Source organism: Mchenga conophoros, linkage group LG3 (genome assembly GCF_057382185.1).
Source record: "Mchenga conophoros isolate Kocher_MC1m ecotype Shallow Benthic linkage group LG3, M_conophoros_male_GT1.1, whole genome shotgun sequence".
NCBI classification, from domain to species: Eukaryota; Metazoa; Chordata; class Actinopteri; order Cichliformes; family Cichlidae; genus Mchenga; species Mchenga conophoros.
In genome coordinates, this window is record NC_140528.1 from 41,055,643 (window position 1) to 41,076,424 (window position 20,782).

The 20,782-nt window shown below is 42.1% G+C and overlaps 1 protein-coding gene and 1 pseudogene across 2 annotated transcripts; one reads left to right on the top strand and one right to left on the bottom strand.

The window, feature by feature from the left end:
* LOC146578653 (uncharacterized) overlaps positions 1-20,782 on the top strand; it is a 563,460-nt pseudogene that overhangs the window by 402,020 nt on the left and 140,658 nt on the right.
* On the bottom strand, positions 16,271-20,608 carry LOC146578672 (uncharacterized). Of its 2 annotated transcripts, none has more exons than XM_085269011.1 (6): positions 19,905-20,608; positions 19,651-19,818; positions 19,403-19,501; positions 19,019-19,108; positions 17,840-17,938; positions 16,271-16,912 (listed from the first exon to the last, which is right to left on the bottom strand). In XM_085269011.1, exons 1-6 carry the CDS (start codon positions 20,110-20,112, stop codon positions 16,908-16,910), a joined length of 669 nt encoding a protein of 222 aa, XP_085125137.1. In that variant the 5' UTR covers positions 20,113-20,608; the 3' UTR covers positions 16,271-16,907. The 2 variants fall into 2 exon arrangements, with proteins under 2 accessions (XP_085125137.1, XP_085125136.1); XM_085269010.1 differs by having other exon boundaries at positions 19,403-19,504.

The following is a 20,782-nucleotide window of genomic DNA, read 5'->3' on the forward strand; positions in this document are numbered from 1 at the left end:
AGAACCCCCCCCCCCAAAAAAAAAAAAAAAAAAAATCTGTCCAATGGGACCCCCCCCCGCCCGTCAAAGAAAAAACACAAAACAAAACAAAAAACTGAAGTGTGAAACACAGTGATCATTTGGCAGACAGAGAGGGATAACATAGATTTTAGACGGTGATGGCTATACTGTTAGTGATTCCAATGATGCCTAACTAATAGCTTATCCAGTAAATCCACAACTACCTTTTGACTGAGGGTGCTTGACCCTGTTAAAATCCATTCACTATAAGTATGTCTAAATTGTGTACTAGTGGGAAGTTTATTAAAGCCAGAGTGTGAACTGAGACACAGTTTTTTGCTTTTTATTTGGTTGATTTTTATTAATTGTGGCAACAATTTGTGTTACATTCAGAAGAGAATGTACTTAATTACTTACTTGTGCATGCACTGACCTCATTATTAGAAACTTTGGCCATGGTTCACATGAACATCCACCACTGGAACTGGTGATAAAATGCATACATATTATTAAAATGTGGGATATAATGGTTGTATTGATGTATATCAACTTGAAATACTCCCAATAATGGCTCTACAACATGTAAAAATATAATATAAGCTCTGGCGGACTTGGTTCTATGGTAGGTCTTAAAGGGTTAACTGGTCGTTACTGAAAGGAAACCTCACAACTTTCAGTTCTGTTTCTAGTTTGCAGGCTTTTTCTTGAGGCAAATTTATAGATGAACATATAATCAGTTGTTCATATACTTCACATCCTTCAGTCTGGATGTTAAATATTAAAGACAGAGAGCAGCTGTACCTGAGCCTCCTCGGTCTCATGGCTGTTTGTCCATTACTGACGTCTTCTGTTCTCACTACTGAGTAGATCGCAAGAGAGTCTGTTACTGCAGAATAAAAACAAATTTTAAATACAGCATTACAAGACTGCTTTGGAAATATTTTTTTCATTTTGTTTTAAATGATGTTTTTCCAGTTAGTTTTGATCATTCATGAAAATGGTTCTAATTCCTAAACAGTTGACGTAAAAATCCACTGAATCAACCAAAAGTCTGCCCTTTATTCATGTCTTTATTGTTTGATTTAAAATCTACTGATGTGGTCTAAAGTGGCAGAACTGCAAATTGTGGACCTAACTATTTCTGTTTGTGAATCTTTATGCAGAAATTAAGTGATAACATTTATAAATAGCACCAGATTATTTTCCTCCCCTGACTTCTTAACACAACTGCTGTGACACAACTGACCGCAGAGTAATGGGGGACGTTTCTGAGACAATGAGGGCAGATGACCACAAAGCTGGCATCCTCTTTAAATGCACACTGATGCGCTTCACCACAGAGCACAAGACACACACCTTCTAACTCGTTATCTGAAACAGAACACTCTGTGGTGAGACCTTTCACCAGCATCAGACTGCAGTTAACAAGAACCAACAACCGGAAAGTGCTGCTGTGGTTTTACCTGCACAACTTTAAAGAAGCCATAAGGACTCATGTTTTAGATGGCATTTGGTCTTTATATATGTCACGGTGACAATAAATCCTCTCTGATAATCCTACTAACAACATGTGTGCGTGCCAAAAGAAAAAGCAGAGAGCAGACATATGTGGGACTAAGCCACGTTTTGAGTATTTCCAGTGTTGGGAAGGTTACTTTTAAAATGTATTCCATTACAGAATACAGAATACATGCCCCAAAATGTATTCTGTAACGTATTCCGTTACGTTACTCAATGACAGTAACGTATTCTGAATACTTTGGATTACTTAATATATTATCATGCTTTTTACAACAACGTGAATATACTATTGCTGTGTGATTTATTACTATTACTGAAGGTCCGCGACTCCGAACTGTAGTAAAGGGACCTCTGACTAATACGGCGGGGTCCCTGTCGGCTCGTAGCCGAAAAATAGCTTTACTTTGTTGTGTGGGTCAACTTTTCTTGCGAGAGACAGAGAGAGGCGTTGAAAGGCTGCTCCAACGGAGCTTATTGTTTTCGGAGGAAAACACGAACACGGTGTACAGTCGAGTCTTAATAGCTTACTTACAACTGGGCTCGTCAGGCACTCTTCTTGGCTGCAGTGGTTATTATTATATTTACATGCTTCCAGCTGCCGTTTTTCCTCGATGACAACTCGTACCTTTCCACTCCCCTTTTTCTCCCTCCTCGCGCTCACAGACCTATAACGTGTATGGCAGTCCATTCTCCCTGCAACACGGACTACACTGCCCATGATGCTACATTCTTTAGAGCTATGCTTGTAGCATTCTGCCAGTTAGCTTAGCACAACAACAACGAAAAGGCGCTCTCTCACCCAGGAAACACTAAGTCGCAGAGAGAGAGAGACAGCGTCGCCCTGTAACCATGGCAACCGTAACGCTGCCGCCTGGAACAACAGAACGTAGCTGTCAAACAAAACCCAAACAGTCCTGACCCGCGACAATATGAAACAGGAAAGTACCGCAGTGTAATCCATTTATTTCAACAAAGTAACTGTATTCTGAATACCACCTTTTTAAACGGTAACTGTAACGGAATACAGTTACTCATATTTTGTATTTTAAATACGTAACGGCGGTACATGTATTCCGTTACTCCCCAACACTGACTAGAGATAAATGTCAGCCAGAGTTGTCTGGCAGCTATAATGGGACAGATTGGGACAGATCCCCAATTGGGACAGATCCCCAACACTGAGTATTTCTCAACTACGTCACTGCCAAAAGTCTGAAGCATTTAAGGCAGACTTGTGGCTGAGGTTACAATGTTAGTGGAGGCCAAAGGGACCCCAAAGAAAACTGCAGATGTGCCACATGTGAATCAAACAATGCTGAGACACTGTATTCATTCTAAAACACATCACCTACACTCATGGTTGGAGCTACATGATCAATAGTGGACCAGGAACCCTTATAGCCACCTCTGAGGGGACAGCCCCATTGTAGGATATATATACCTTAAGAAGTCTGTTAGATAAGACGTGAAAAATCTTTGCAAACCTAAAGAAGTCCAGTCGCCTATTTTCGGGCATTCAACACTTCATGTGTTTTTGATACCGTTAGATCATGCTGGGCTCATAACCTGGATTACCGACTACGTGACAGGTCAACCACTATATGTTAACCAAACATATAACCATCTACACTATGGAGGGTGGAAAGCGCAAAGGCTTATAACTCATCTGTTGATATCATAACTGTGATTATTGTTAAGATTGTGCCACTTTATGACTGTTTCCACTGTTATTCTCCTATATAGGATGCTGTTAAAAATGTGGCAAATATCTTACCTGTCTTTCGTCTAACTGGGTGTTTTTGATCATGTGATATGTTGATGATATTGCATGTGGTGCGGGTGATGACATCAGCTTCTGCAGCTTTGTCTTCTTCAGCTGAAATAATACAAAATGAAAAGCAAAAAAGATTATCCCAAATGGCCTGAAAGAAAATCAACTCTAAGAAAACTTACTGGAAAAGTTTGAGTCTAACCTTTAGATTTATTGTGAACATTTTGTCTCTTCAGCAGAACCAGTAACACCAGTAGAACAACACAGACTGATCCAACACATGACAACACAGAGAGAACAGGAGAAAGAATGGTGGAACTGGAACCAGGAGGAGGTGTGGATGTAGATGGAGGTGTGGATGTAGGTGGAGGTGTGGTGGTGTGTTCCCCTAAAATAAATCAAACACAGTCATTAAGTTGTCGTCACATCGTGAATGTTGAAAGCTGCAGAAACACAGACAGGTGAGTGTGTCACCTGTGACAGTGATCCAGCTGGATGGAGACTCTCCATGAGCGCTGATGTCACACTTGTAGAGGCCTTCATCAGACCTGGAAACATGCTGGATGGTCATGTGACCTGTAGGCTGCTTCCTGATGAGGGAGCCATCTTTATAGAAAGCAGCTGGGAGGTTGGAGGGAGTGGTCTTTGTTTTACAGAGCAGAGTGACGTCATCTCCCTCCATCACAGGGAGGACAGGACTCTGCAGGATCACTGATCCACCTCAACACAGAGACAAACTACAGCATTTCATCCATTTACACACAGCTTCATCAACACTAACTCCACACACTCAGCTTACCAGTGACTGTCAGGTTAACCATGTTACTGATGGGACCCTCTCTGGACTCACACCAGTAAACTCCACTATCTCGTTCAATGATGTAACTGATGTCACAGGAAGAGTTGAATGATGTTCCCCACCCATCTCCACACTGAATGATGTTTCCTTTGCTTGTGTTTCTCCTCAGAGTCCATCCAGCAGAGCTGCCGTCCTCCTCACAGCTCAGAGACACAAAGTCTCCTTCAAAGAACTGAGAGCTGCTAGGACTCACAGTCAGACGAGCTGTGAGGGTTAAAATGAAAAGGTCTGAAAACTGAAAATGGTTACAATAGTGTAATTATTCCATAATTTCATCAGTTTTCTATATGAGCTCCATTCTGTAAGCATGAAACCAATCAGGTCATATCAGTGAGCATTTCTCAGGTTTAAACTGTGACAGAAGAAGGTTACTGACCTTGGTTTGTTGTGCAGCTCAGCAGTGAGATCAGAACTAAAGAGAAATGACACTCAGGTTGATTTGAAGTGAACATAAAGAAGAACTCCACACAAACAGCTGACAAACACACAAACTCCTCTCTTTAATGTATCTCCTCATTTTTTTAATATCTTTCATTTTTATTCGTTCCATGTACACATATTTTCTGGCAGGTTTTGCGTGATTACTGATACAGTCATTGGTAAGTTCAAAACAATTCTTTCATGGCAAAAGTGTTTACAATTTCTCGAAGTGTTTTTTGTAACTTTTACTGCACAAATTTTGCACACCTCATCCTTCCTAGTTTTGTGTTGATCTGTAATATAAAAAAAATCTGCAGCCAATCAAAGTACAAGAATTCAAACAAACACAGAGATTCTACTTACAGAGCAGACACAGCACAGATGTTTCCTTCATCGTCCTTCTCACTCATTTGAGCTTTTTTTCATTTCTGTCACTGACACCAAGTAAAGCCCGCCCTCTTCCTCTGAGCACCAGGTTTTAAATCAGTACAACGACAGAGGAGAGAACTGCTCCATTTCCATGTAGTTACGTCCCCCTCAGTGAGAGGCAGATATGAGCTGAAACACAGGAATCAAACCAGGGACGCTGCTGTTATGGAGCTGAACTGGAACCATTCAGACACTGAGGTCCTCTGAACACATTTTAATTACAGCTGTGCAGAGACACACTGATGACTGACTGGAACACTATGATTCACATTTTACATTAACACCATCCTCACACATGGTTTATATGTGACCACTAGAGGGAGATGTTGGACTTTATGCACTTACATGTATACAAGCAAATCATCAATGATGCTTCAAAGGTTTGTTGTAACACTTGGTTGCTGAACATTTGCTATTTGTAATAAAACTGATCAAAATTTTAAAATCCAGAATTTTCAAGTTAAAAAAATACAATAATCTGAATATATTTTGACCAAGATTCCCAATGCAAAACCTTATTAGTGCATAACATCGACTGCTTGATCACTAAGCATTTTGATGTTTCTACAAATATCCATTAAAATGATTTCTAAAGGTTTAAAAAAAAATCAAAGTAGAATTATTGCTTTTTGCTTGACATCTGCTCAATGAACTGCATGAACCTCAGATTGAGTGATTTCACAGGTCATGGAACTGTTGAAAACCATTCAGCAAAACTGTGTGTAAGTCTTTATTAAACAAAAACTAGAAGAACTACATCATCAACATTAGTACAACAGACTGAAGAGTCTTCAAGGTCAGAAAATAAAGATTCACAGATCACAGGGAGGGAACATCTGACTTTGTTATTCCTCTGCTCTGTTTCATAATACTGTCACATCATTCATTTTTAGCTGATCAATAGTTCCTGAACACCATCAGGCAGATGAAAGACTGTCTATAACGCAGAGTTTCATCTACACTCTGTGTTTACAGTGTTTGTTTTATCTATACTGTAACTGCAGATCTCTACATAAGGATCAGTTTTTGTGGTTCAAACCTTAGAGAACACGTTTGATCTTACAAACAGCTTCTGAACCTGGAGATAAAACAAAGACTCATTCTGCTGCTGTAACAAACATGACACTGCGTCCATGTATAATCAGAATAAACAACCAATAAAGGTATTTACTGCTCATATCAGTGGGATATGTTTTGCTTGAAAAAGTTTAATTCAGAAAGTGAATATTTTTTTTGTTTTTTATGTCTGTTTGCAACATGAATCCTGGATGTCCCACATACATTATGGTAGAAATGTAAAAAAATTAAACCGACATCAATCGCTAAGCTAGCAGCTAAAAATATCAAAAACACACATTGATCCCAATACTGTATTTACTGTGCAGTAAATTCATGACCTGATATCAAACAATGTTTCCCCCCTCTAAACAAAACTGTCTGTTGGATGATCTGGATCATTAACTTCATTCATTGTCTTTGCTGGTGATTAAAACTGTTCTGAGCTTACCCCAAATTATTTTTGACAGGTTGTAGGAGCCAGTCCTCACCTCAAATCTGGCTCAATGTGATTGAGAGCTGCCGTGACTTAGCAAATGAAGTGTGACAAAGTCAGGTGAGTCAGTCACTGCTGAAATTCAGGCCATTCTAGATTTACCTGTGCCTCACATCAGATGGGAGCTTACCCATTTCCTTAGAGTGGCTGGTTACTATGGTGGCTTCTGTAAAAGCAGACAGAGTTGATTCTCTTATTACTCTGACTAATGTATCAATGGTGTCAAAGTGCATTCCAGTCTGTAACAATCAGTTAAAGCACAGCACCACTGTGCTTGGAGGCCTCGGTGCAGCACTTTGAAGCGTGTGCTGGCTCCTGATCATTATTCACAGATTAATCTTCTTTTTCTAAACCCAAAATGCATAATTCCTCTTCATCCAAACGGCTGATAGTGCCATGGTGTTTTCAGTTACTGGTACTGATTAACTGAAAATTACTGATTAGAGTGGTTAGTCTGATTATTTGGGTTGGGGACTCTGTTATGTACGATTGTAGTAGATCAAACAACCAATGACAGCAGCAGCAACAAGCGCAGTACAAACTGACAAACTGACTATCAGTCCACGGCCTCTGTGTGTCCTCCTGTCTGACCTGCAGGTGAGAAACAGGTGTGAGGTGTCAGCTGTCAGGTAGGTGATGAGTGAAGAACAGAACAGAATCCATTTCCTCTTCAAACTGCTGTCAGACATTATCTACTGCACTCTGATCACATCACTCAGACCAGCTGCTTTCTACAAAGTCTCATCAACAACATCTTTAGAAACAAACATCAACAACCAGGAAGCAGCTTCACCTCTGATCACACACACACTCAACTCTACTCACTCACCTGGAGGATCAACATGAAGGCAGATGTTTGTGAACGACTGCAAGGAGCGTGTTTCTTCCAGAAAGACAAGACACTCGTATGTTCCAGCGCCATTAATCGTCACATTCATCAGAATCAAAGACACGTCTCCGTCCTTCATCTGTCTGTCCTGCAGATCCACCCGGTTCTTAAAAGCTGAACAAAGTGCCCATCTCGGTACAAAAGCACATATTTATCTCCAAGTCAGCTCGGCTCCACTTTACAAGTCGGATTGTTTTGTTTGGAGCTCGACATGGCAAAATGATGTTCTGTCCAGACTCAGCTGTGATGTTTTTCTGGTCTGAAAGAGGAAACGACACATAGCCGAAAGGTTAAAGGTCAAAATATAACTGTTCACTTCTACAGCAGCCAATTGCTGTGAGCAGCTACAGAAACTATTAAACTCACACACACAAACACAGCAATCGCTAAGTGGACTGGTACTGGAACCAAGTGTGTAAATATCACAGAGCAACTGTGATTGGAATGATTTACACTGATTCACAGTGATTTTAAAGGTGTTGTTGGTGTATATGTTTGAGTTAGATTTCCAGTTATTTGGGATTTTAATGGCATTAAGTAGGTAGGAATATTTGATTTCATCATTAGCGAGACACCAGAGCACATTTCTAAAAAGTTAAGCACTCGTTTTTAAAGGACAGATTAGAAATATTTTTGCTTGGCAGATGCTGATGTTAACTGTCTCGTAATTGTTGCACTTAAAACTGTGGGTCTCTGCATGGTACCATTTCTGTAGCTGGAGAAGCATAATCAAAGCATCTTTCCATCGTCTGAATTCACTTACTCTGAGAGTGGAAGTCAATAACTATACATAGCTGGTACAACTAAGCCAGTACGTGTTTACATGTTGACACTATCTTTTTAATCTAAAAGTGCCATTTCATGAATCATATGACTTTTTTTCCACAGAAAATGATCTCTATGAGTGTCACCTACCACAGACACCATCAAAATCTATTAAGGACATATTTTATTTACAGTATATTTTAAATAAAATGCAGATTCTCTGCCTCTGATCAGGAGATGGTCATCTTCAACGTTGTTAATGTGGGACATTAAGCTTCAATCTTTGAATGGATCCAATATACAGTTTCAAAGCTGTAATGAGTTAAATTAGAAAAAAACAGCGGGCGGGCGCACAGAGCTTGGAACAAAAAGCCGTGTTTAGCAGGGACTGGATAACTGCCCCCACGTCACTGCCAGCTGAGCTAAGTAACACAAACACATCCTGGCTGTGCTCAGCTTCCTTCGTACTATAACTCTGACCCGTATATATCACACACAGACAAACAGTCAAACCTCACCTGCAGAGACAAACACGAAGAATCCGACAAACAGCAAAGTCAGGCAGAGTTTATCCGTTACAGCAGACATTTCCGTCCTTTGATCTTCTAAAGATCCATCCATCCATCCATCCTCATCCGCTTTGTCCGGGGCCGGGTCGCGGGGGCAGCAGCCTAAGCAAAGAGGCCCAGACCTCCCTCTCCCCAGCCACCTCCTCCAGCTTATCCGGGGGAATACCAAGGCGTTCCCAGGCCAGCCGAGAGATATAATCTCTCCAGCGTGTCCTGGGTCTGCCCCGGGGCCTCCTCCCGGTGGGACATGCCTGGAACACCTTACCCAGGAGGCGCCCAGGGGGCATCCTTGTCAGATGCCCGAACCACCTCAGCTGGCTCCTTTCGATGTGGAGCAGCAGCAGCTCTACTCTGAGCCCCTCCCGGATGGCCGAACTTCTCACCCTATCTCTAAGGGAGAGGCCAGCCACCCTTCGGAGGAAGCTCATTTCTGCCGCTTGTATCCGCGATCTCGTTCTTTCGGTCACTACCCACAGCTCGTGGCCATAGGTGAAGGTAGGGACGTAGATCGACCGGTAAATTGAGAGCTTCGCTTTTACACTCAGCTCTCTCTTCACCACGACGGACCGGTGCAGCGTCCGCATTACAGCAGCTGCAGGCCCAATCCGTCTGTCAATCTCCGGCTCCCTTCTCCCATCACTCGCGAACAAGACCCCGAGATACTTGAACTCCTCCACTTGGGGCAGGAACTCATCCCCGACCCGGAGTGGGCACTCCACCCTTTTCCGGCTGAGAACCATGGCCTCAGATTTGGAGGTGCTGATCCTCATTCCCGCTGCTTCACACTCGGCTGCGAACCGTTCCAGTGCGAGCTGGAGGCTCTCACCCGATGAAGCCAACAGAACCACATCATCTGCAAAAATCAGAGATGAGATTCTGAGGCCACCAAAGCGAAAGCCCTCTGCCACTTGGCTGCGCCTAGAAATCCTGTCCATAAAAATTATGAACAGAACCGGAGACAAAGGGCAGCCCTGGCGGAGCCCATCACCCACCGGGAACGAGTCCGACTTATTGCCGGCAATGCGAACCAAGCTCTTGCAACGGTTGTATAGGGATCGAATGGCCCGTAGCAATGGGCCAGACACCCCATATTCCTGCAACACCTCCCACAGGACACCCCGAGGGACACGGTCGAATGCCTTCTCCAAGTCCACAAAACACATGTAGACTGGTTGGGCAAACTCCCATGCACCCTCAAGTATCCTCGAGAGGATAAAGAGCTGGTCCAGTGTTCCGCGACCAGGACGAAAACCGCATTGTTCCTCCTGTATCCGAGGTTCGACTAACGGACGAACTCTCCTTTCCAGCACCCTGGCATAGACTTTCCCAGGGAGGCTGAGGAGTGTGATCCCCCTGTAGTTGGAACACACCCTCCGGTCCCCTTTCTTAAAGATGGGGACCACCACCCCGGTCTGCCAGTCCACAGGTACTGCCCCTGATCTCCACGCAACATTGCAGAGGCGTGTCAACCAGGACAGCCCTACAACGTCCAGAGCCTTCAGGAACTCGGGGCGGACCTCATCAACACCAGGGGCTCTGCCACCAAGGAGTTGTTTAACTGCCTCAGTGACCTCGCCCCCGGAAATTGGCGGGTCATTCCCCTCATCCCCAGACTCTGCTTCCTCCTCGGAAGACGTGTCAGTGGGATTAAGGAGGTCCTCGAAGTATTCCTTCCACCGCCTGACAATTTTCTCAGTCGACGTCAGCAGCACTCCGCCAGCACTATACACAGTGCAGGTAGAGCACCGCTTTCCCCTCCTGAGACGTCTGACGGTTTGCCAGAATCTCTTCGAGGCAGTCCGAAAGTCTTTTTCCATGGCCTCTCCGAACTCCTCCCACACCCGAGTTTTTGCTTCAGCCACTGCCCGAGCCGCATTCCGCTTGGCCTGTCGATACCTGTCAGCTGCCTCCGGAGTCCCACAGGCTAACCAAGCCCGATAGGACTCCTTCTTCCGCCTAGTGGCTCCCTTCACCTCTGGTGTCCACCATTTGGTTCGGGGATTACCACCATGGCAGGCACCAACCACCTTGCGGCCGCAGCTCAATGCAGCAGCTTCGGCAATGGAGACGCTGAACATGGTCCATTCGGATTCAATGTCCCCAGTCTCCCTCGGAATGCTGTTGAAGCTCTGCCGGAGGTGTGCGTTGAAGATCTCGCGGACTGGGGCCTCTGCTAGACGTTCCCAGCACACCCTCACTACGCGTTTAGGTGCACCAGGTCTGTCCAGCGTCTTCCCCCGCCACCTGATCCAACTCACCACCAGGTGGTAATCAGTTGACAGCTCAGCCCCTCTCTTTACCCGAGTGTCCAGAACATATGGTCGCAGGTCTGCTGATACGATTACAAAATCGATCATCGACCTACGGCCTAGAGCGTCCTGGTGCCACGTGCACTTATGGACACTCTTATGTTCGAACAGGGTGTTCGTTATGGCCAAACTGTGATTAGCACAGAAGTCCAATAACAGCACCGCTCGGGTTCAGATCAGGGAGGCCGTTCCTCCCAATCACGCCCCTCCAGGTCTCGCTGTCGTTACCCACGTGAGCATTGAAGTCTCCCAGCAGGACAACAGAGTCTCCAGGTGGAGCACCCTCCATAACTTTGCGACCAGATTTAATTTTCAACCGCAACTTCAAACAGTAGTGATGTGTTGGTCCCCTAGAGCCGTATCTTTGAAGTGAACGACACGAGCCGGAGCTGTGTGTTTTTTTTTCTTTCTCTCACCCTCTCTCTCGCTTTTTTTTCCCGCTTCACTCCGCATGCCAGCCTTGTGCTTTGCACTGGGAAGAGGTGGGAGGGGCGGTAGTTACACTTGCAGTAGCACAGGAACAGAGTGGGAGGGAGAGAGAGAGAAGGAGAGGCAGGGACAACAACGTCACATTAGAAAGGTATAGTAATCACAACTATTTTCAGTTGTGGATATTTGCATGCTGTCATTTATGCATTTAAACCTTCACAATCTGTTTTTCTTCTGTTGCATCTCAGTATCTGTGAATAAAAGAGTTTATAAATACAAAGAACAAAAGAGACGTGAATATAAATTAGGCCTAACCTGTCAGTCAGATAATAACATGTTTTTTGTGCAGTTCTCAGTTTGTGCAGGCTGTGATGATGTAGCTGATCTTCACTGGTCTTTTGAGGAGGATTTGACCAGTAAGATATAAGCAGCTGTTTCATGAGCTGTGTGGCTGATTTCTAACTTTTGGGACTATAAAGTTAAAGGTCGAATTCACTGACCGAATCTAAATATGATGGTTGCTTCACCTGATGTGATCTATTAACATTGCAAATGCAACCAGCATAGTGCATCACTGTAAAGCTCACCACACTACTACAAACTAACCAGTTCAATCTGTGCTAATTTCTATTCAACTGTTTAACAGTCCTAGAGGATGTTCATGGAAAGTTTGAGTGACACAGAATTAGTGTGCTTCAGTTTGTTTCAGTACACAATTCAACAAACTGCATTAACATCTGCTTTAAACACTAAATTAAAATGTAATTTTTGTGAAATGGGCAGAACCAGTTTTGGTGTTTGCTGTCATTTGTTGTGTTTGTTGAAAAGTTACATTTGAAATCACATCCTACTGAAAAACAAACAAAGAAACAAACAAAACGTTGCATGAATCACACAAAAGTGTTCAGAGTAGTAATGAAAGAGACTGTACATCCTGAGACTAAAAGAGTGTTTGGGTTTTCTCATCAGGCTGCATACAATTTCTGTTCTTAAAACACAATGACAATAAAGAATCTGATTCTAAAGTTTGATTGACTCCATGAATAGATAAAAGTAAGACATCACTGCCACCATGAGGTGAGACTGAAACATGACACTGGATAAATCTAGTAGGCTGTAATAGTAATGGTGTGGCTCGAGTAATCGCTAAGCTTCTATTTAAAACACAAACAAACAAAAAACAGTTTTTACATAGAAATGATTAATTCTAGAATCAGTGGAAAGCTGGGAAAATGACATGGTGTGTATTAACGCCACACAGTGATGTGTGAATTAAATAATTAAAAATTATGAACTAGGAAGTATTGCTGATATTTGACCATTTGTGACCTTATCATAACCAGTTACTCCAACTCAGACACTCCTTTTTTTAAAATGCTGAGCAGCTTCTGAAACGTGCTGTGGCTTGTCGGATGGATTTACAAGCACCGTGTGCTTCAAACCAAATCTTTGTCACATGCTGTTTTGTTTTCTGTCACACTCAGCTGACACAGTTGGTTACAGTGAATAAACCGGTTGGTTGTTGTTCAGAATTTCACTTGAACGTTAAAAACTGTTAAACTGTGACCTGATTAAAAGAATTCTGTGTGGTGTGGGCGACAAAATATTGATGATCCCGATGTTAAGAAAAGCCTTAAAAGGTGGATGGTTTAATAAATAACCACTACAGACAGAAAAGCCAACCATCAATATTGCCTCCATAGGGTAACATAAATAAATAAATAGCACACTCAAAATGCGCATTTTTTCATTAAATGGTTGTGTTTTATTTAAAGATGTATTTATTTATTTAATTTGCCTGTCCTGTCCATTTGTGTGGCAATAAGAATTATTCTCTGAAGGCCAAGAAAAATGCACAACAGATTTGCTTTCCCAAGTGGAGCTTTATGGCTTTTGCTATACTGGTCCACTTGATTGTCATTGTTTATTAGATTTTAATTTGAATTTTTTGTTGTTATTATTTTAAGTTATTACAATCAGAACAGAAAAGACCAGGGGATGGGGGAAAAGAATAAGGAAAGAGAAGTCGGGAAGAACAAATTTTCAAATTCCAAAACAAGTTAATGGTTTCAAAAATCAAATATTTATTTCTGACATTTAAAATGGCAATTCCACTCCTCATTTAAAAAATCCTGCTGCAAGGAAAATTAGCCACACCGTAAGATGTAAGGAGCTCTCTGATTGGTTGGACAGACACAGGCTGGCTGCCTGGATTTTTCTATGCTACCATTTGTGTTCATAGCCTGCTAAGAAGCATGTCTGCTTGTAAAAAGGCCATTCAGACTCGGGATATGTGAAGAATGAAGGGACCCTGCAGTGAAATGGAGAGCTCAATTGACTCTGACTGAGTGCCTGTTTACTCAGTCTGACCACCTGTTGAAGGTAACGTGCTAACATGGCTAACGCTAGCATCACCGCACGTAGCCCCATTATTTTAAGGTCATCTTAGCTTATGAAAATTGTACGTCACAGCTGTACGAGCTAGCTACGTGTTTTGTAAGCTGCTGCGCTCTTCACAAATAAAGCTGGAAGCAGCTCAGAATATTAGAACCAGGACCGAGTCCTGTTACATTTATAGTGTTAGAGCAACAGCTGCAGCCTACAGCCTTTAAACTAGCGATTAAAATGCTGACAGTAAACTTGTCAGTCCAGATGTTACCACATTACTTTGTGATACTTAAGAGTTAAAACAACTGAGACAGGCTGATTAAAATAACAGCTGTGAGTTCTCTCATTCCTTATATCAAGCCTCATGAGTTGTTGACTGCCTCAGTGACCTCACACCCAGTGATAGGCGAGATATCCCCCTCGTCCTCAGACTCTGCTTCCGAAATGCCAGTGGGATTAAGTAGATCCTTAAATATGTCTGTGAAGGTTCTCAGTCATCCAGGTCATCGTAGTCAAAGGAGCTTGCAAAGAAAAGCGTCTGGACTTCTTTAACTTGCTTGAAGACGTTTCACCTCTCATCCGAGAAGCTTCTTCAGTTCTAAGGTCAAATGGTGGAGAGTCCCAGATATAAACCTAGTGGGAGTAACCCCCCACAGAGGGACAAAAGGACCCCCTGATGATCCTCTAATCGACTGAGCCAAGGTGTGAAACTGGGTGTGGGTCCCAATCAGCCAGAGTTTCGGGTGAGTTCATTGTGAAACCTGGCCCCACCTTGTCATGCAAATTCCTGAGGTCAGATGGCCCAGGATGTGAGTGGGCGTTAAGGCGTCTGGGGAGGGATCTCAAAACTGGATTATAAATGGCAGAGAGTTGGTGTCGTAAACCCCCGCCTCTGTTCAAAGATGGTCGCTCACAGTGGACATAGATGGCTTCTTTCACTCCTCTTTCAAACCATCTGTCCTCTCTGTCCAAAATGTGAACATTGGCATCCTCGAAAGAGTGTCCTTTATCCTTAAGATGCAGATGGACTGCTGAGTCTTGTCCTGTGGAGGTGGCTCTTCTGTGTTGTGCCATGCGCTTGTGAAGTGGCTGTTTGGTCTCTCCAATGTAGAGGTCTGGGCATTCCTCGCTGCACTGTACAGCATACACCACATTGTTAAGTTTGTGTTTTGGCGTTTTGTCTTTCGGGTGAACCAGTTTTTGTCTGAGTGTGTTGCTGCAGGTCTGGCAGGATTACAAGATCAATCATTGTCCTGTGACATAGGGTGTCCTGGTGCCATGTGCACTTATAGACACCCTTATTTTCAAACATGGTGTTTGTTATGGACAAACTGTAAAGTTGCACAGAAGTCCAGTAAAAAAAACACTAGGGATCCCATAGGCTGTGTTGTAAGGGCGGCTTTTGCACCCAGGTAGGGTCACCGATAGCAAATTGGTCATTGGTCTTGGCAATTCAAAAGGCCCCCATGAGTAAATGAGTAAAGTACACATGCAAGATCCAAATATTTAAATCACCGAAGAGCTGTTCTCAGATCTCTTTGCATACTAACTTTATCTTTGAAATATCCAGTTTTGAGATTATGTATATTAAAGCCCCAAAACTAGATATTTGACAGATGTTATCTGTATACTAAATGTTTGAGATCCTAAAATATGCACACACCAGATACTTAACATACAGATCATTACTGCAGTAGTGAAAATTTCTGTCATATTGTACAATATCTAGAAAAAAAAAACCCTAATTTAGATTTGCATCTTGTGAACATGATTAGCAAAATCTTTTGTTAGTCATCTGAAACACCCAGATGGAATTATCACTAAGTCCCAGAAGACTTTAAATATGATTTGTGGCCATTTAGTTCTTCACAGAGATGTTTAACATATGGGGCTCTAATCAGCTTCAGGTGGTGTGATCCAGTCTGCCTGAGATGCTCATAAGATTGTAGTTAATCAGACACTGAAACACTTCAACTCTCTATTTTCATCATAATCAATAAATGAAATAATAAAAAAATAGCAATAAATGGGTTTCTGCATGTTTGCTGTAAAAAGTCAAGAGTTATTCAATGAAAAATGGAACATTTTTTGCCACACCATCTGCTGCCAACTGGTTTCTCATTGAGTGCGAAAATGAAAAAAGATCAAATTCTTTAGTTTCAAACACACACACATGCACACATCCTGTAGTGATGCTTTTCTGTGCATCCTACAGCCACTGAATAATGTTCCTGCTGTTTTTAGTCAGCACTTGTGGTTTAATTTTCATCGTTTTCTGCACTATCGGTTAACCACATGCAGACTGTAACAAATCAAATTTTCCATGTGTGACCTTTATGCAACCCACAGAACCATGTGTGAAAAGCAAGTAAAATCAAAAGTTTATTGATCCATCCTAAAATACAACAAACATAAATAAAATATAAATAACACAAAAGTTACTAAGGACATTAATCATATGAGCCTATCGGGGCGATCGTGGCTCAAGAGTTGGGAGTTCGTCTTGTAATCGGAAGGTTGCCGGTTCGAGCCCTGGCTTGGACAGTCTCGGTCGTTGTGTCCTTGGGCAAGACACTTCACCCGTTGCCTACTGGTGGTGGTCAGAGGGCCCGGTGGCGCCAGTGTCCGGCAGCCTCGCCTCTGTCAGTGCGCCCCAGGGTGGCTGTGGCTACAATGTAGCTGCCATCACCAGTGTGTGTGTGAATGGGTGGATGACTGGATATGTAAAGCACTTTGGGGTCCTTAGGGACTAGTAAGGCGCTATATAAATACAGGCCATTTACCATATTTAAATAATTGTCACTGATATTACAGAAAAAAACCTCTTTTAAAATCCCTGTTAAAAAGGGTGTGACTTTTGGGTCTTATTCAGTCATAAAAAGACATAAAACATACATCTGTATCAACGAGTGAATGTGGTCTCCTCTGAGGTGGAGAGCTGACAATATAGAGACCAGAAGCTGGATGTCAGTGGTTGGATTGGTGGACTGAAGAGTCGATCACATCTCATTCTGGTTTAAGGTGTGAACACAAAAACACACAGTTCAAAAAACAGGAAACATGATTACAAGCTTTGTGGTTTAATCAAAACTTTCATCTTCAACTCCCCTGCATCACACAGTCCCAGTTCAGACAAGTGAAAACTGACTGCACTGGGAACCAACCTGCATTTGCAAAAAAACCAAAAAAAACTCCAGTAGATGTTTTCTGGCTGTTTCGTTGTACAGTGTATAATTTAGCTTGTCTCTTTCACATCTCGTTCACTAACAGCAGGTTCATGCGGAAGTACAAGGGTGTACACGATTCCCATGATATACTACAAGGACGTGTACTAAGGGAACTGAAACACATTTTTCTTTTTTGTTGATTCTCAAAATTTTGGTCCAGTTTTTCCACATTTTGATTGTAAACTTGGTGAAGTCTAATAATGGTTTCCACTGTGGAGAACAGGCATAGATACTCCTTTTTTATTTTACTTTGTACTTATAGCTAAAAAAAATAAGACACTTGTTATGTTATACTGGGCTTTGTGCAACTGAGTTAATCCTCAGCCTGAAACTAAACGATTTAGCATAACTCTTTCAAGGTTTATGGCTACTCTTCAAAAACAAACGGTCTGAACAGCAGCTGGATGGGCAGTTTTGCCTGAGATTCCACATTAGGCGTATCTCAATTTAATGATGTCACACAGATCAAAGGGTAGAAAAAAACAGTGTGAAGTCCAAGCTTTTGTCTCATACTGTATTACTTGGCAAATCAACTTAACTAATTATTTCAAACTTTGTTCGTGTTTATATCCATCCACCGCGGGAACAAGAGACGTTTAGGGACTAAATCTAAATGGAAACCTTTGAGATTTTAGTTCTGTTTCTGTTATGAAGGATATTCTTTAAGATATCTTTTTCTTTGTTCAACGTTAAAATAAAGAGCAGCTTTACCTGTGGTCTTCTTTGGTCTGACACCTATTTGTCCATATTTGCCATCTTTAGTTCTCACTGTTGAGTAGACCACAGCTGGGTCACTTTCTCGAGGCACAACTGCAAGAGTATTTAAAAAAAAAAATTATTCCACTCCATGTGGAAGCAGATTTTTAAGTGACACATTTTCGAAACTGGGGCATCCTTTCAGAGGGTTTTTCCCACCACTTCTCAATACCTTTTCTTTAAAACAACAATCAATCAGAAAGAACTGGTAGGTATCTCTGTGTAAAGGAAGATGGATATCTTTGATGCTATCTTCTTTTGATGTAAGCTGGTGCACTGCACCACAGAGCACAAAGCAAAAATTTTCTCATGAACACTACTGTCAGCCAACCCATGACAGACTGCGGTGAAATGTCTCAGTCAGAATGCAGTTAACTGGAGTCAGCAACAGGAAGCTGCTGCTGTGGTTTTACATGAGTAACTTTAATGAGGTCAAAAATGTAGACATTTTATATAATTCAGTCTGTCACTTTTTACGTGTTAAACTAATAGATAAATAGTTAGATAGGCATCTGACTAATGGGCACCTCCTATGAGAGTTGGAGGAATGTGTCTAAGAACCTGCTTACCCAGAAAAAAGGAGGGAAGTGTATGTTTGCGTACACCTCTGCTTTTCTACAACTACAATAAAATGGATGGAAGGATGGATACAAATACTTTTTGTGCATCAAGCAGGTAAAACATCTAGTGTTTGCAGCTGTTCACTGGAACTCTCAATATAAGGTCAAGAGAGATGTTGATGAAGAAATGAACCATCATCAGGATGAACAGGAAACCAAAGTTTTTAGAGTGGAAAGTCTGGTACATTACTAAAAAGAAGGAAATATCTGGCCTTCTCAGCAATATCTAAAAGCCCCGAAAGACCACAGAAGACAACTAAATTATTCATTTGTAATATAATGTGAGAATATCCTCATCTGACCATAAAACCTGGTCACTGTAGAATTACTTTAAAATTTGAGGTAGCTCTATAAATTCTTTACCTTTGTTACACTGACAACAAGCATGCCATATGTTTCCTGCTTCAGCAGCCGGAACAGGAAACATATTCAACAATGCATCACAGCAAACACAGTGATGTTTTCGGCTACAGCCACCATCACCCCGAGTTACTGAAAACAAGCAAAAATTTACCTCCGCTTTGTTTGATTGGTTGTTGCCGACGATGTGATATTTTCATTTCACTGTATGTGATATCGTCTGCGATGTCAGTCGTGCCTTTATCTGTTGACATAGTCAATATTTAACATTAAAATTATTTACTCTAAAAAGTCTATGGTGATCTGCAGTCAGCGACAGGAAACGGCTGCTGTGGTTTAACATGCAGAACTTAAAAAACACAAAAAATCAGATTGTTGAGTGAGTGTAAGATATTAGTTAAGCCTAAAAGTAGCTCAAATAAATCTGCAGACAGATCATGTTTTAAACTATTTAAACACATCAGGGTGTCTTAAATGGCAAACAAGTAAAATGTGCCAAATAACTGAACAACCAGCTGAAAAACCCTGAAAATATTACCTCTGTTTTCTTTGGAGGTTTGTGTTGGTCGTTGGGATAATGTGATTTCACTGTATATGACATCGTCTGTGTTGTCATCTTCTTCAGTTTCGCTTTGATCTGCTGAAGTTATTTAAATTCATTTTTTTATGACTGTTGTTATGGCAACTTTTATTAGATGCAATAAGACAACATCTACATGAAAAAAATGTGAATATAATAACAAGCAAGGATATTGGCAAAACTAAATTCAGGTGTCTGAGTCTCACTTTCAGGTTTTCGATGAAGAAGTCGTTTTACCAACAAAATCAGTAGCACTAACAGGACCAGAAGAAACACCACACAGACCGATACAACAATTGACAAGCTCAATGGAGGGTTAGAGGTGGATGTAGGTGGAGGTGTGGATGTAGGTGGAGGTGTGGTGGTGTGCTCCCCTAAAATAAAGCAAACACAGTCATTAAGTTGTCGTCACATTGTGAATGTTGAAAGCTGCAGAAACACAGACAGGTGAGTGTGTCACCTGTGACAGTGATCCAGCTGGATGGAGACTCTCCATGACCGCTGATGTCACACTTGTAGAGGCCTTCATCAGACCTGGAAACATGCTGGATGGTCATATTATTTGAAGTCCTATTGCTTATGAGGGAGCCATCTTTATAGAAAGCAGCTGGGAGGTTGGAGGGAGTGGTCTTTGTTTTACAGAGCAGAGTGACGTCATCTCCCTCCATCACAGGGAGGACAGGACTCTGCAGGATCACTGATCCACCTCAACACAGAGACAAACTACAGCATTTCATCCATTTACACACAGCTTCATCAACACTAACTCCACACACTCAGCTTACCAGTGACTGTCAGGTTAACCATGTTACTGATGGGACCCTCTCTGGACTCACACCAGTAAACTCCACTGTCTCGTTCAACGATGTAACTGATGTCACATGAAGAGTTAAATGATGTTCCCCACCCATCTCCACACTGAGTGATGTTTCCTTTGCTTGTGTTTCTCCTCAGAGTCCATCCAGCAGAGCTGTCGTCCTCCTCACAGCTCAGAGACACAAAGTCTCCTTCAAAGAACTGAGAGCTGCTGGGACTCACAGTCAGACGAGCTGTGAGGGTTAAAATGTTAGTTTGTATATATTCTAAAACATGAACCCAATCAGGTCATATCAGTGAGCATTTCTCACGTTTAAACTGTGACAGAAGAAGGTTACTGACCTTGGTTTGTTGTGCAGCTCAGCAGTGAGATCAGAACTAAAGAGAAATGACTCTCAGGTTGATTTGAGGCGAACATAAAGAAAAACTCCACACAAACAGCTGACAAACACACAAACTCCTCTCTTTAATGTATCTCCTCAACACATCTCTGCAACATGTTTCAATGAAGTTTGGACAACA

Excerpts from the sequence above, each read along its gene's own strand:
- LOC146578672 (XM_085269010.1), bottom strand. The coding sequence starts at position 20,112 with ATGGAGGGAGATGACGTCACTCTGCTCTGTAAAACAAAGACCACTCCC. Across the intron at positions 19,505-19,650 it reads TCTTCATCGAAAACCTGAAA|CAGATCAAAGCGAAACTGAA; the intron begins GTGAGACTCAGA and ends AAATAACTTCAG. Across the intron at positions 19,109-19,402 it reads AACCTCCAAAGAAAACAGAG|ATAAAGGCACGACTGACATC; the intron begins GTAATATTTTCA and ends CTATGTCAACAG.